Source organism: Akebia trifoliata, chromosome 8, assembly GCF_017979445.1.
Source record: "Akebia trifoliata isolate Shusen 1 chromosome 8, ASM1797944v1, whole genome shotgun sequence".
NCBI classification, from domain to species: domain Eukaryota; kingdom Viridiplantae; phylum Streptophyta; class Magnoliopsida; order Ranunculales; family Lardizabalaceae; genus Akebia; species Akebia trifoliata.
The window spans coordinates 51,221,362-51,233,443 of record NC_141382.1 but is presented as its reverse complement, the minus strand read 5'-3'; the positions used below and the strand labels follow the sequence as shown (position 1 = coordinate 51,233,443).

The 12,082-nt window shown below is 34.4% G+C and overlaps 1 protein-coding gene and 1 pseudogene across 3 annotated transcripts; both read left to right on the top strand.

Annotated features, from left to right (window-relative positions):
- The first annotated feature begins 4,342 nt into the window (after nucleotides 1–4,342).
- On the top strand, nucleotides 4,343–4,993 carry LOC147397639 (SKP1-like protein 11 pseudogene; annotated as a pseudogene).
- Nucleotides 4,994–6,964: 1,971 nt separating this feature from the next.
- Nucleotides 6,965–11,871, top strand: LOC147397638 (uncharacterized). 3 transcript variants are annotated; one of them, XM_086449505.1, is made up of 6 exons: nucleotides 6,967–7,093; nucleotides 8,300–8,371; nucleotides 10,645–10,761; nucleotides 11,057–11,183; nucleotides 11,292–11,409; nucleotides 11,595–11,871. In XM_086449505.1, the coding sequence occupies exons 1-6, from the start codon at nucleotides 6,970–6,972 to the stop codon at nucleotides 11,646–11,648; spliced, it is 612 nt and encodes a 203-aa protein (XP_086305631.1). In that variant the 5' UTR covers nucleotides 6,967–6,969; the 3' UTR covers nucleotides 11,649–11,871. The 3 variants fall into 3 exon arrangements, with proteins under 3 accessions (XP_086305632.1, XP_086305631.1, XP_086305630.1); XM_086449504.1 differs by having other exon boundaries at nucleotides 8,300–8,389; XM_086449506.1 differs by lacking the exon at nucleotides 10,645–10,761 and having other exon boundaries at nucleotides 6,965–7,093.
- The last annotated feature ends 211 nt before the right edge of the window (nucleotides 11,872–12,082 follow it).

Genomic DNA, 12,082 nt, shown 5'->3' with positions numbered 1-12,082 from the left:
TTGGTTTAGATTAGAATTAAAACTATAATGTACAACATTTGAATGTCTAAAAATATTGACAAATATTTTTAGAGAGTATTGATAACAAGAACTTATTGATGATGTGTTAAATTTAAAATAAAAAAATAAAAAAAATAAAAAAATAAAAATCATTTTTTTGATTGCTTATATTGACCTTGAAGGTCATACATGTTTTTGTACAACGTAAAACGTGAAAACGAAAAACGATAAATGCATGGGAAGAGACAAGTTTTATCTACAACTTTTGAACTATCCTATTCATTTCAATTGTGATCATTTGATTGAGTTGTTTCCCTTTTTAGATTGCGTTCTTGGAAATCATTATTTGATTTAAACAAATGAAATTAATCAATGAGAAAATCTAAAAATGGAATAAGATTTCAATAGTAACCAACTTCCATTGTGGTAATCCAATTAAATAATTATTTTTAGAACTTTTTAAACCTAAAATCAACAAAAATGGAAGAGCATAGAGGAGTTCTCTTAGTCTTCCCAAATAGTTTGAACAAAAGTCTAGGGTTTTCAATTTCAAATGATTAGTTATATTGGTGGGTGCAAGCCCTAATATCAATTGGGATCCATTTGTCATTTTATTTTATTTTTAAGTGGGTGTAAATGCCTCAAAAAGTGGGTGCTACTATGCTCACCCTAACTTGAAAAAAAGCTGCTATTTTCATCCCAACTTTTACTTATTGCACCCAATTTTTAAAATTATTTATCACACCTTAATTAACAATTAAAACACATCATTCTAACATTAAAAAGTTTGGTTCAAGTAATTACCACAGCATAACAAAGCATTCAATAGTTGTTTACGATTAGGATTAGGCTCATATAAAATCATAAATCTAGGAAATAGAAATCTAAACAAGAAGGAGAAAGTTTCTATTGTCTCCCCAACTTTTACTTATTCTCCATAATTGATTTTTTTTAATCGACTTGTAACAAGTAAAAGTTGAGGTGTCAATAGTAGCACTCCTTTAAAAGGTCCACCCTACCATTTTTGTTCCCTTCTTCCAAACAAAAAACTCCAACCAATCTCTCTCTTATCAACTTTTGTTGACGTGGCCCTTGCAATCTTCAAATTTGTTAGATACTCTTAGAAGTTTATAATTCTTAATTATGTCCTCTGTGGTCTTCATTTCATTTCGAAGTCTTTTTCTTCCTTTATGGTCATCTTTTTTAGGGAGAGAGAGAGAGTACAACCCCAGAACAATCGAAGAGGTTTTAAGAGATTTTCAAAGGCCAATGAACTGGAACAATTGAAGCTCTTACGTAAGGTCGAAGCGAGCATTTTGCACATGTGGGGGCAACTAAGAGTAGAATTTTTTTTATGGGGGTAACTAAGAGTGCAATTTTTTTGTGGGGGCAATAGTGACAGATATTTTTATCTGCCGTTAATATCTACCTCAATAGCTCCTTAATCTATAAACTTTTAAAATTCTTGTGGGACAAGTGCCTCCACTGTAAATCCTCCCTGCTCTTACGATTGGTACCTCTTCAACAATTTCTTTCTTATTTTTGTTTTCGAAGTTTGTACTTAATTTTGAATTCCTATGTGCTTTGCAAATTTTGAAGAATATATTGATTACTTAATTGTTAATAATAGTATTGATTTGTACTAATTTTTTATTAATAAAGTCTTTGGGCGATGATACTAGATACCTAGGTTCAAATCCTGCCAGCACCGAGTTATTGAACTCATTAAAAAAAGGCTTACCAATAAAATAAAACAATAACAAGAATATACTAGTTATAGGTGGTGAGTTGCATAGTAATACCAATGATATGGTTAAGCTATATAAATAGTACAAAAAATGCAACCAAGCAATTGCAAAGATTGCGGGAGAAAATTTTCTGACGGTTTAAATGCTTGGATTTTTTACTTGTTTTTCAATACACATGACATTATGTCATTGTTTCATCAACTTAGCACATATTTTTTTTTTTAACAACACATCTTTGTTCTCGGATATTGGATATGGACAAGTTAAAATATAAGAACATGGTGGAGCAATGATTGTATTTTTCAATATAAAATATGTTTATTTTATTAAAAAATATTAATTTTAAAATATAAAAGAGAATTTTTTATTAGGGAAATTTAGTCTTACCTTGCTATCAAATTGGCTGCAAAATGCCCCCTTTGACTTTCATTTACTTAGTTATAAACTATTAAATAAAACAATGGTCTTTCAAAAAGAGAGTGAAATTACTATAATACCCTCATTTAATTGTACAACCTTATAGAAACGTGTAACCTCAATTTAACCTTTTTCCCAAGAGTCTAGATCCAACATAGTGTCTACATGCAAGATTTGTTAGTTTTTAAAACACATTGGGTTCTTTAACCAGCCATCCACGCAGCCCTATGTGTTTTAAATCAACAAAATGTGCCATGTAGACAGCATTTGTTGCGACGTGCAAGGGATACTATATTGGATCATGTCTCTTTTCCCCATTGAAGTTTCAAATCTAGGAGTTTTCTCCTCCCAACCTTAAAGTTGTCGTTAATAGTGACATCACCTCCAACTGATAATCAAAACCTTATTACGAAGAAATCAAACAGGTCGATCCCCAATTAAAATTTCAGATCTAATGGTTTTCTCCTCCCAACCTTGAAGTCATTGTTAATGTTGGCATCACTTCCAATTGAGAATCAAACCCTTGTTACGAAGAAATCAAACGGGTCAATTTTCAATTAACAAACTGTGGAGATTCCATCTAATATCCGTAATAAATCCACTGGAATAAAGCAAAAGAAGAAAAAGAAGAAGAAGAGGGGGGAGAGAGAGAGAGAGAGAGAGAGAGAGAGAGAGAGAGAGAGTGTGTGTGTGTACGTGTGTGTGAAACTTCTAGCGATCTCTACAAAAGGATAACCGATATGCTTCAAGAACACATACCTGACTTCAAAATAGTTTGAGGAATCTTTTGTTTCATTTGATAATTCAAGATCTTACAAGAACAATTAATGATGGGTACCTAATTTGTGCATGAAGGAAACCCTAGGTTCATCTCTAAAGAAGTTGAAGTGAGGGTAAAAAAAATGAAGTCCAAATCGATGGATTTCATTCATTTGATCTAACGGTTGTAAATGTTATAAATTTTTATTTCTTTCACTTAAAACACATGTGAATCAAGGGCAATTTGATAATTGCACATACCTGAGGGTATTTGAGTCATTTTTTGATCTCAGTTAACATAAACTATTTTTGTTAACGATTTGACCAAGTCAACATAAGTCAAGGGAGGCATACCTAATCTCGTATTTCGTGCGCGGGGGGAGGAGGCGGGGGGGGGGGGTGGTTATAGGGGTTAAGACTAAATTTCCCTTTTTTATAATAGGTTAGTAAAACAAATAAAGTATACAACAATAAAATTGATATTTAAGTGTAGAGTCAGATTTAAGAACTAATAAAAATAGTCAAAGTGTTTTGTCTTATATAGGCTAGAAGTTTCGGAATAAACTGATTTTTTTTGTGAGGATGATTTTTATGTTGAGTAGATCATCTTAAAAAAAATATATATATAACTTATTCTGAAACTTATAACCCCAATTTACAACTTGAAGAATTGTGGATCGTCATTTTAAATGTTAAGTTGTAAACAACTTTTGATGGGATTAAAAGTTTCGGAATAGGTTGATTTTTTATGAGGGTGAGCTTCTCACCATAAGGATCATCCTCACAACAAAAATACGCCCATTTGAAACTTTTAGCCATATAGGACAAAACTTTGATTCCTTAAGTTTTGACTACCAAACATTACCTTGAGTATATTAATTAACTTAATACATAACGCTTTGGAGGCACTCTACACTCTAAAAATATTTTTGAACTTGGCACTCCCGCTCCACGCTTTGGTCAATGAATTTATAACCAACCAATCGTGTGAAACCCACCCATTAAAAATCGGATATATATAAAATCTAAACAAAGTTCATCCATCTCAATAAATATATAAGATATTTATATATTTTCTAACATTTACTCGGATTTGGTAATGGTTGATCCAGATCCGATCCAATAAGATATTGGATCGAAACCTTATTGGATAGGATCCTTATCGTAACCCAAAACATCGATCCAAGTTATTGGATTGGAACAGATCGGGTTTCGGGTCTGATTCGATCCATTGACAGCACTAACTGATCCACAATGGAAAATCTGATAGGAGGAGTAGTGAGTGAAGCAATCAACTACAACATGTACGAGTCAGACTAGTCAACTTACGTTCTCACGTTAGAAATAGAAACAGAAACAGAAACCAAAACAGAAACACAGTCGGACTAGGATTATAAATTAGAAATTGAGTAGGAGAAGAGGAACGTACGTAGGTAGGTTGGTTGTTTTTTTTAATGTTATAAATAGAGGTCCTTGGCCTCTCAATCTTCTGCATTAATCAGTTAGAGATTAGAGATTAGAGAGTAGAGAAGCATTAATCAGTTAGAGGTTAGAGATTAGAGAGTAGAGAACATTATGTCGATGAAGAAGAAGGTGATCACTTTGATAAGTAGTGATGGGGAGAGATTTGAAGTGGAGGAAGCGATGGCCATCCAATCAGAGATGATCAAATACATGGTCGAGGCCGATTGTGTAGCGGATGGTATCCCACTGTCGGGTGTGAAGAGCGATATAATGCCAAAAATCATAGAGTACATGAAGAAGCATGTCGGTGATTCTTCTTCTTCTTCATCTTCATCTTCATCGAGTACTACTGATATCAATGCTGAGTGGGATTCTGAATTTATAAATAGTGCTGATCAAGCTGTATTGTATAAACTCATCATGGCCTCTAACTATCTAGAGATAAAGGGTTTGCTGAATTTAGTGGTCCAGAGAGTGGCGGACATGATAAAGGGCAAGACTGTAGAGCAGATTCGTGAAACATTCAACATCGAGAACGATTTTGCTCCAGAGGAAGAGGAGAAAATTCGAAAGGAGAATCCATGGGCCTTCGATTAGTCAAATAAAACCCATCCAACCAAATTTATTTTCTGATTTATTTTATTTTATTTTATTTTTTTCTCTTAAGATTTAGATTGGATAAGTAGTAGTAGAAGAAGAATTTGATTGTTATTCCAAGAAATAAATCAGACCATATTTGTCTTTTTTTTTTTTCTTCTAATTATTATTCAATGAATGACTTCTCTTTCACAAAAAAATATTTTGTATTTTAGTAATTGCTAAATTTCTGTGTTCGAAACCGTGAACCAAGCACACTCTTTTGCCATTATCTTCAATCTCTGGGTTCTATTTCCTTTAGAATCGTGATAATCTGAACCTGAAGAACGAATAACAAATTTTAGGGAGTTTGAAACAATGTTATATATATATCCAACATTCAACCAATGATGGGATCAAAAATTATTATTTTTTAATTTGGAAGTTTGTTTTTAACGAGTTGAGGAACTTGCTTGCGGGATTTGAACCCAGGTCCCTGGTATCATCTCGAAAATAATGATTTGAATTGTTGATAATTTAAATCATCAATGTAATCGGTTGAAATGCAGTTTAAATTGTCGACACATAGTAAACAACTCAATGTTAAGGTTGTGGGTTCAAGTCCAGTTTACCCCTAAAAAACTAAAATAAAAATGTTTACTAGTTCTTTTTAGTCTACAGAAATAATAAAGATTTACCCTCGCTAACGAAAACTCACCAAAGTTCTGACAGTTCCAAGGAAATCTTACTTTATCAAATTGTTAATCTGATCCAAAATCAGTTGTGCTGGCCCCAACACTTGACGGGATCCACACACTCATCTCCTTGTTTGATGTAATTGACCGTGGCACTTGAATTGTTAGGACCGCCAGTTGAGTGGGTGAAAAGGGTGTTATGAAGGATGTTGGATGAAAGTTATGTACTTGAATTCGAAATTACCACTTTACCTTGATCGACGAGGTCCTGAATAGCATGTTTCAACGTGAGGCAAGGAGGGGGATAGATATCCAGGTAACATACTCAACGGCGTTCTATATTTTCTTATTAATCGAGTGGAAATTCAAACTCTGATTTTCGTTGTGGTACTTGTGAACTTTCTAAACATTGTCGAACTAGGTTTCCATGTTGTTTGAGCATAAGGTTGTGTGCTTTTGATGTTGTTGCAAATCCTGGAGTGAGGATGTCATAAAATTCAAATTAATGCAATTAATTTGTTACTTTACATATCTTCATCAATTTGTGGCATTCAAAAACATGATCTGATGCAACATGCTTATAAAGTACAAAATTTTAAGAATTTTTGAATATGAGTTTTTTCTTAAACCCTATAGGGTTGTGGTGTTGGATTGCCAATTTGATAATCCATGTGGGTCGATAGATCCTTAGAGAGATTTAAAAACTTTCTTAGTTAGAGCAACTTCCACGCAAATAGGCGTATTATTATAGAGAGCCATTTTGCATGTTTAAGGGTTTGGCACTCCAATCCGTACTAGTCAAAACAACTCTTCTCAAATTCAGTTATAATAAAATATTTTACAACTGCCATCATTTTTTATCGTCATTAGGTAGAGAGAGAGAGTATCTTACTCTTTTTTTCTCTCCCACTTTCTCTCTCTAAAATATTTCAAAGTAGAGAATCCCAATCTGAGTGCATTATAAAAATTTTGAAGGGTTTTGACTCTGTAAACGATAGTTAGGAGAGGATATTGGGTGAGCTGCTCTTACTCATGATAGCGTTTTTTATTTTTTTAGTTCAAAATAAGGTTTGTTAAGTAATAAAATTTCAACAGAGGTCTACCCCAGTGAATCTCTCCAAATGATAATGCTTCTTGACTGAAGGTCTAAAGTTGATAACCTAATTATTAATTAAACCAACTCTTCGGGGGTGCAATTCATAATACTTCTAAAAGTCAAATGAAACTTCAAAAAATTTCTACAGAATTGTTTATTATTTCAATACTGGCGTACAGATAGGCTCTTGTCTTTTTCTACTTCAACTATTTTAATGCGGAGGGACCTAATGTCATGCCATCTCTCTTTCTCTCCTCTCTCTCTCTCTCTCTCTCTCTCTCCTCTTTCTCAAATTCTGAAAAAAGAAGGATTTCGTATCCTGGGTTCAGTTCTAGGAGGTAAGATGTTTTCTTCTATATCAATTGATCTTGATTCTTGCTGAAAACAGTGGTTATTGTTTTGTGCTCTACATTGCTTGTTCTTTTAGTACTTTTTTTTTCTTCAATTGATCTTGATTCTTGCTGAAAACAGTGGTTATGGGGAAGAAAATATAGACTTTTAGATACTGGTTTTTGATGGGATTCATTTGAATTCAATTGAGTCTGGATTTTTGTTCATTTTTTCTAGTCTTTTTATTTTTTGATCGGTGGATGATGGCGAGAATTGAACCAGGTCTGTGGTATCATCCCCCATTAGACTTTACCAACTAAGCTAGCTCGCAATTTCTCTTCTTCTTATCTAGTATTTCTTCTTCATTTGTAGACGTAAGTTTGTTTGTGTTTCTGACACTTTTTTTCAATTTTTAAACAAAGTTTTTCATTTTGTTTTCTTGTCGTGCAACTGGGTTTTGAATAAAAGTGTTTCAATCAAATTGGATCATGAATTTTAATTTTTTTTAACGAGAGAGTTCTTAATTGGTGAGGGAAATTTTATTTTAATTTATTTATTTTTGGCTGTTTTTGCAATGTAGATTAGTTTCTCAGGAGGAAATTTGATTTTAAGCTGATGGGTTTTGTTTGAGAAAAGAGGCAATTTAGATTTTTATTTTAGTTGGTTTGTGGAGTGTTGCGTTGAGAGGTGGATTATTTGGAAAAAAAAATGATAAGGAATGGTGGTTTGTGCTGATTATGATGGTGAATATTTTATTGGATCTATCCATTCTGTATGTGGATTTTGATGGGATGTAATTTGAAGTAATTTTAAATTGAGGCATTTGAGGGGTTTGTTATTTTTCCTTTCTTTCTGATGATTTTTTTATTATAAATGTAATGCCTCATTGTTATGGATCTGAGAACTTCATTCTCTTTCTAGCTTATTCAAGTTTCTGATTTATTCAGACCTTTTAAGATCCTCTTGTAGGTTTCTAATCATTTTAGTTTCGATGCCCATTAATTGAACAGTTTGGATTCACAAGTGACTGGGTCATTTTATGATTCAAGGTGTAGAAGGCATCACCCATGATGATCCTATGGGGCGTCATATATGATTGACATATAGGATTAGAGTGATTAGATGATTTGGGTGGACAGTGAAGTGGAAATTTAAAATCTGAAATTCTGTTGGAATTGTATTGGTCAGTAATAAATTCATGTTACTTGAAGCAGGTGTTTTGGACTCTGGCAGTACTGACGACCTCAACAAACTGTACGCTTCGCCTCTTACACAAATGGATCAGAGTACAAAACTTTACTTGAGTTATATTTTCACTCATTTCATCTTTATAGTACTTGTCTATCATTACTCAGATTTATCATCATCATGATAAAGATAATTAACTTAGTTGCACGCCAATTGTTGTGGGTGTGAAAAAACGAAGCAGTAAAGAGAACTGAAATCGCAACGAAAAACATGAGAATTTTTGTCGTTCAGCAGTGTTGCCTAAATCCACGGATCAGATAAAAAATCACCTTTTTTTATAGATAGATAAAAACAATTAGTATTTTCTTTCCTTTGTTTTACAGACCTAGAGATCTCTATTTATAAAACCTGGAGTTGCTAAACACGTCTATCTCCCCAAAAATAGAAAAAAAAACCCTTAAGAGAATATTGCAAAATTGCCTTTTTAGTAACCCAAAAAAATTTGGTCTAGGGGCTCCGCCCCCTGCCCCCCTTGCAACTCAGGGTACCGCCAACAAAATACATAACATGGGGCTTACTTTTGTGGGCTGTTCGTGTATCTCCCATGTCATGATCTTGATATTTTTCACATTAAAATTTTATGCCAAGTTTGTCTGACATGCTTATGCTTGAGTTTCTTAGTTGCTGCCTGGTTCAAGTTTGATGTCAATGCCAGTGTTTTAGTGCCAACGCTGAAACCAGTGAGGCATCAGTTTAGTCAGAACAATTAACTACCATTGAAATCCATGAAGAATGGTATTCGGCATGGACTTGTGCATGTTCGGCATGGACTTGTGCATGTTCAGCATGAACATCTTCGTATGACTAATTAACTAGTCTGTTATATTTTGGTACTCCTTATGTAGAACATCTGGCCCTAAGGTGAAAGAATTTGATTTTGAGTAGCTTCAATTTTTTAATTCACTTTTCCTTCAAAATGATGAAATGTGATGTTGACGATTTATTCATCCTAAAGAACTTGGTTAACCTATTTTTAGAAATCTTAGAGGTGTCAATGAGGAGATTCAGACTCACCAAGATTGATTTCATTTGGAGCTTAAGCTACAATTGAGAATGACCTAGGTCTATGCAATTTGACATGAAAAGGAACACATGTCGTTATAGCTCTCATTTAGGATATGGTTTCACTACTCTTCACTAACAACATTGGGTTGCTGAGGTGCTTACGTGGAACACTTTCTTTCGTCGTCCTCTTCCCTTTCAAGGTTCTTATTCATGGTATCATGACAAACCTATCTGGCGTATATGGAACATTTAGGTTGTACGGCTACACTTTTCTCTTGAAAGCCGATTGCCTTTGAATTAAAGGCTTCTAGATAATTGGGCGGTTTCCTCAAGTGTTTATTCTGGTGTGGCTTTTAAGGTATGGTGGTCGTGGAGTCTCTGTTTAACTCTTTTTGTGATTTTGCACTTTTCCCTTTTGTTCTTGGTCAAGACCATAGTTAATTTGACAACCCCCCCCCCCAATCCAAAATAAAAAGAGGTTGGGGGCATTGTTTCCTCTGTATGAAAATTTCTTGTTAGATCATGTTTGACAAGTATTAAGGATTGCCCATGTACACGGGACTCTGTTGTGCATACTTGGCTTTCATTTTCAATTTTTGATGTGGGAGGATGCTAAAAGCAGTCTTGCTAAGGAGTTGTTATTTAGCACCTTGTTAGGAGCCATGGATTTTCCATGGAATTTCCGGCTATTATTTTCTCTTTGACCTACGTTGTAATTGTTGGTGAGCTTCCTTAGTCTGTCGATATCTCCATAGTTCCTCTAGCTTCTTCAGATGGCTAGAGCTAATGAGGGTCATCTGGACTAGGGTTAAGCTCCTACTCCGCAGAATACAGTTTTAAGATGTAAACTAGCTTATTTTGCTTCTGTGCCTCCTTTTTGGTGAAAGAAGTGAAGGTAACTAGTTTCTCCTAATAGCAATATCCACTAAATGAATTCCTACACCCTTGTCCAGATATTCTATTGTTCGGGATGTTCCTTACATGTCACTTGAAGTTCAAAAAATTTAGACTATTATGCATTCTTGTCATATAATTTGGAAATTTCAACTTTCATTTTTCTGATAGTTGACATGCACAAAGTTGGATTAGGCAAGGGATAGATGGTTGTGAAGAATTCAACTTTGAGTTGCTGAGAACTGAACTGATAGAGATCACTCGCTGTTGGCATTATGCAAAAGGCTAATGTATGCCTTCATAGCATGAATTACACATGCAAGAGATATACATGGAACATAATAGATAGAGAATTTAAAAAAAAAAAATTATTTTCATAATGATTATAAAAGGAGCCTTCTTGGTGTGACAGATGCTACTGTTGAGCAGGTGGAGGGTATAAGAAAAGGCATTGAATTGGTGAATTCAGTTTCAGATAAGCACTTCGATCTTTTGAGGCCGTCCGCTCGACATCTTTCAGTGTATAAAGGTAGTGTGATATGGGCAGCTTTCCATATTCACCAGGAATTCATTTCCATATGCAGAGAATATGCCTTCTTCGACGGCATAGTGTTTTCTTAGAGCTTGTTGAGCTTATTGTTTTTATTTGAATTTTGTGCAATGGCGGGTGGGTTTTATCGGAGAAGCATTTGATATGTTCTATTGATGAAAGCCAACGTAGAATTATTCATTTTACTTAATAACCAGAGGACTATAGAGGTACCGATTGTTTATGAATTTCATATCTGGATGAGTAGTTTAGACTGGTGTTCTGTTGAATGTAGGGCAATCTGCAGATGCTATGGACCGGGAAAAAGGGAAGTATATCCTCATCAGAGATGCAGAAGACTGTCAACTAGGACTTTATGACAAACCCCTCCCGTGTTTTGGTTGTGGGATAGGATGGTTTTCGTGAGTACATCTCTCTCTCTCTCTCTCTCTCTCTCTCTCTCTATATATATATATATATATATATATATATATTTATGCATATCTAATGGTTACAGCTTCACATTGCAGTTTCCTACTAGGATTTGTGTTTCCACTGATGTGGTACTATGCCACGATTCTCTACTTTGGGAACTATTACCGCAAGGATCCAAGGGAGCGGGCAGGCCTTGCTGCATCTGCTATTCTTGTAAGTGCTCCATCTCGATCTATCTCATATACCCACTATTTGTATGCATGCTATGCCCCTTGATTGATTAACATATATGAGACAAATTGCCTAGTTGTTTTTCATCTCTTCCGTTTTTATCTAAACATTATCATGACATCCTTACTTATGGCTAATCTTTTAATGGACTGAAATGGCTGTTTCAGGCATTGGTATGTTCGGTTGCACTCTTGATTACACTGCTAGTTCTTCTATTATAATCCTCTCAACTTTGTGGCCTCTAGAAGATGTTGAAGGTGGTCATCCTGTATTCTTAGCAGGGCATGATGAACTCTCATACTTGTGCCCGATTTAGCAAATATTGTATAAACTATCGAACTGTATATGATCATAAACCACAATCTTACTCCCATTTCTTGATAGTTGTGCAGATGAGTATCCTGCACATTGAATAACAAATCAAATCCAAAATTCTATACCAAATCTTGTTTCTTGACAATTCTGATATGGATTTATTTGTATTCTAACTGATAACTTGCTAGGCATTGTATATGTACATGCAAGAGAATATCAGGAGTCAATAACCATTTCGTAAATTATTCTACCTCGGCCAATGAACTCATTCACGTGCCATTGGGTATAGACTTGTACATGAATGATCCATTGTACTAGTTTGAATGACTAATTGTTAATT

Coding starts and splice junctions, on each gene's coding strand:
- LOC147397638 (XM_086449504.1), top strand. CDS start 6,970: ATGCGGAGGGACCTAATGTCATGCCATCTCTCTTTCTCTCCTCTCTCT. Junction 7,094..8,299: donor CCTGGGTTCAGTTCTAGGAG/GTAAGATGTTTT, acceptor TACTTGAAGCAG/GTGTTTTGGACTCTGGCAGT. Junction 11,410..11,594: donor TTGCTGCATCTGCTATTCTT/GTAAGTGCTCCA, acceptor TGGCTGTTTCAG/GCATTGGTATGTTCGGTTGC.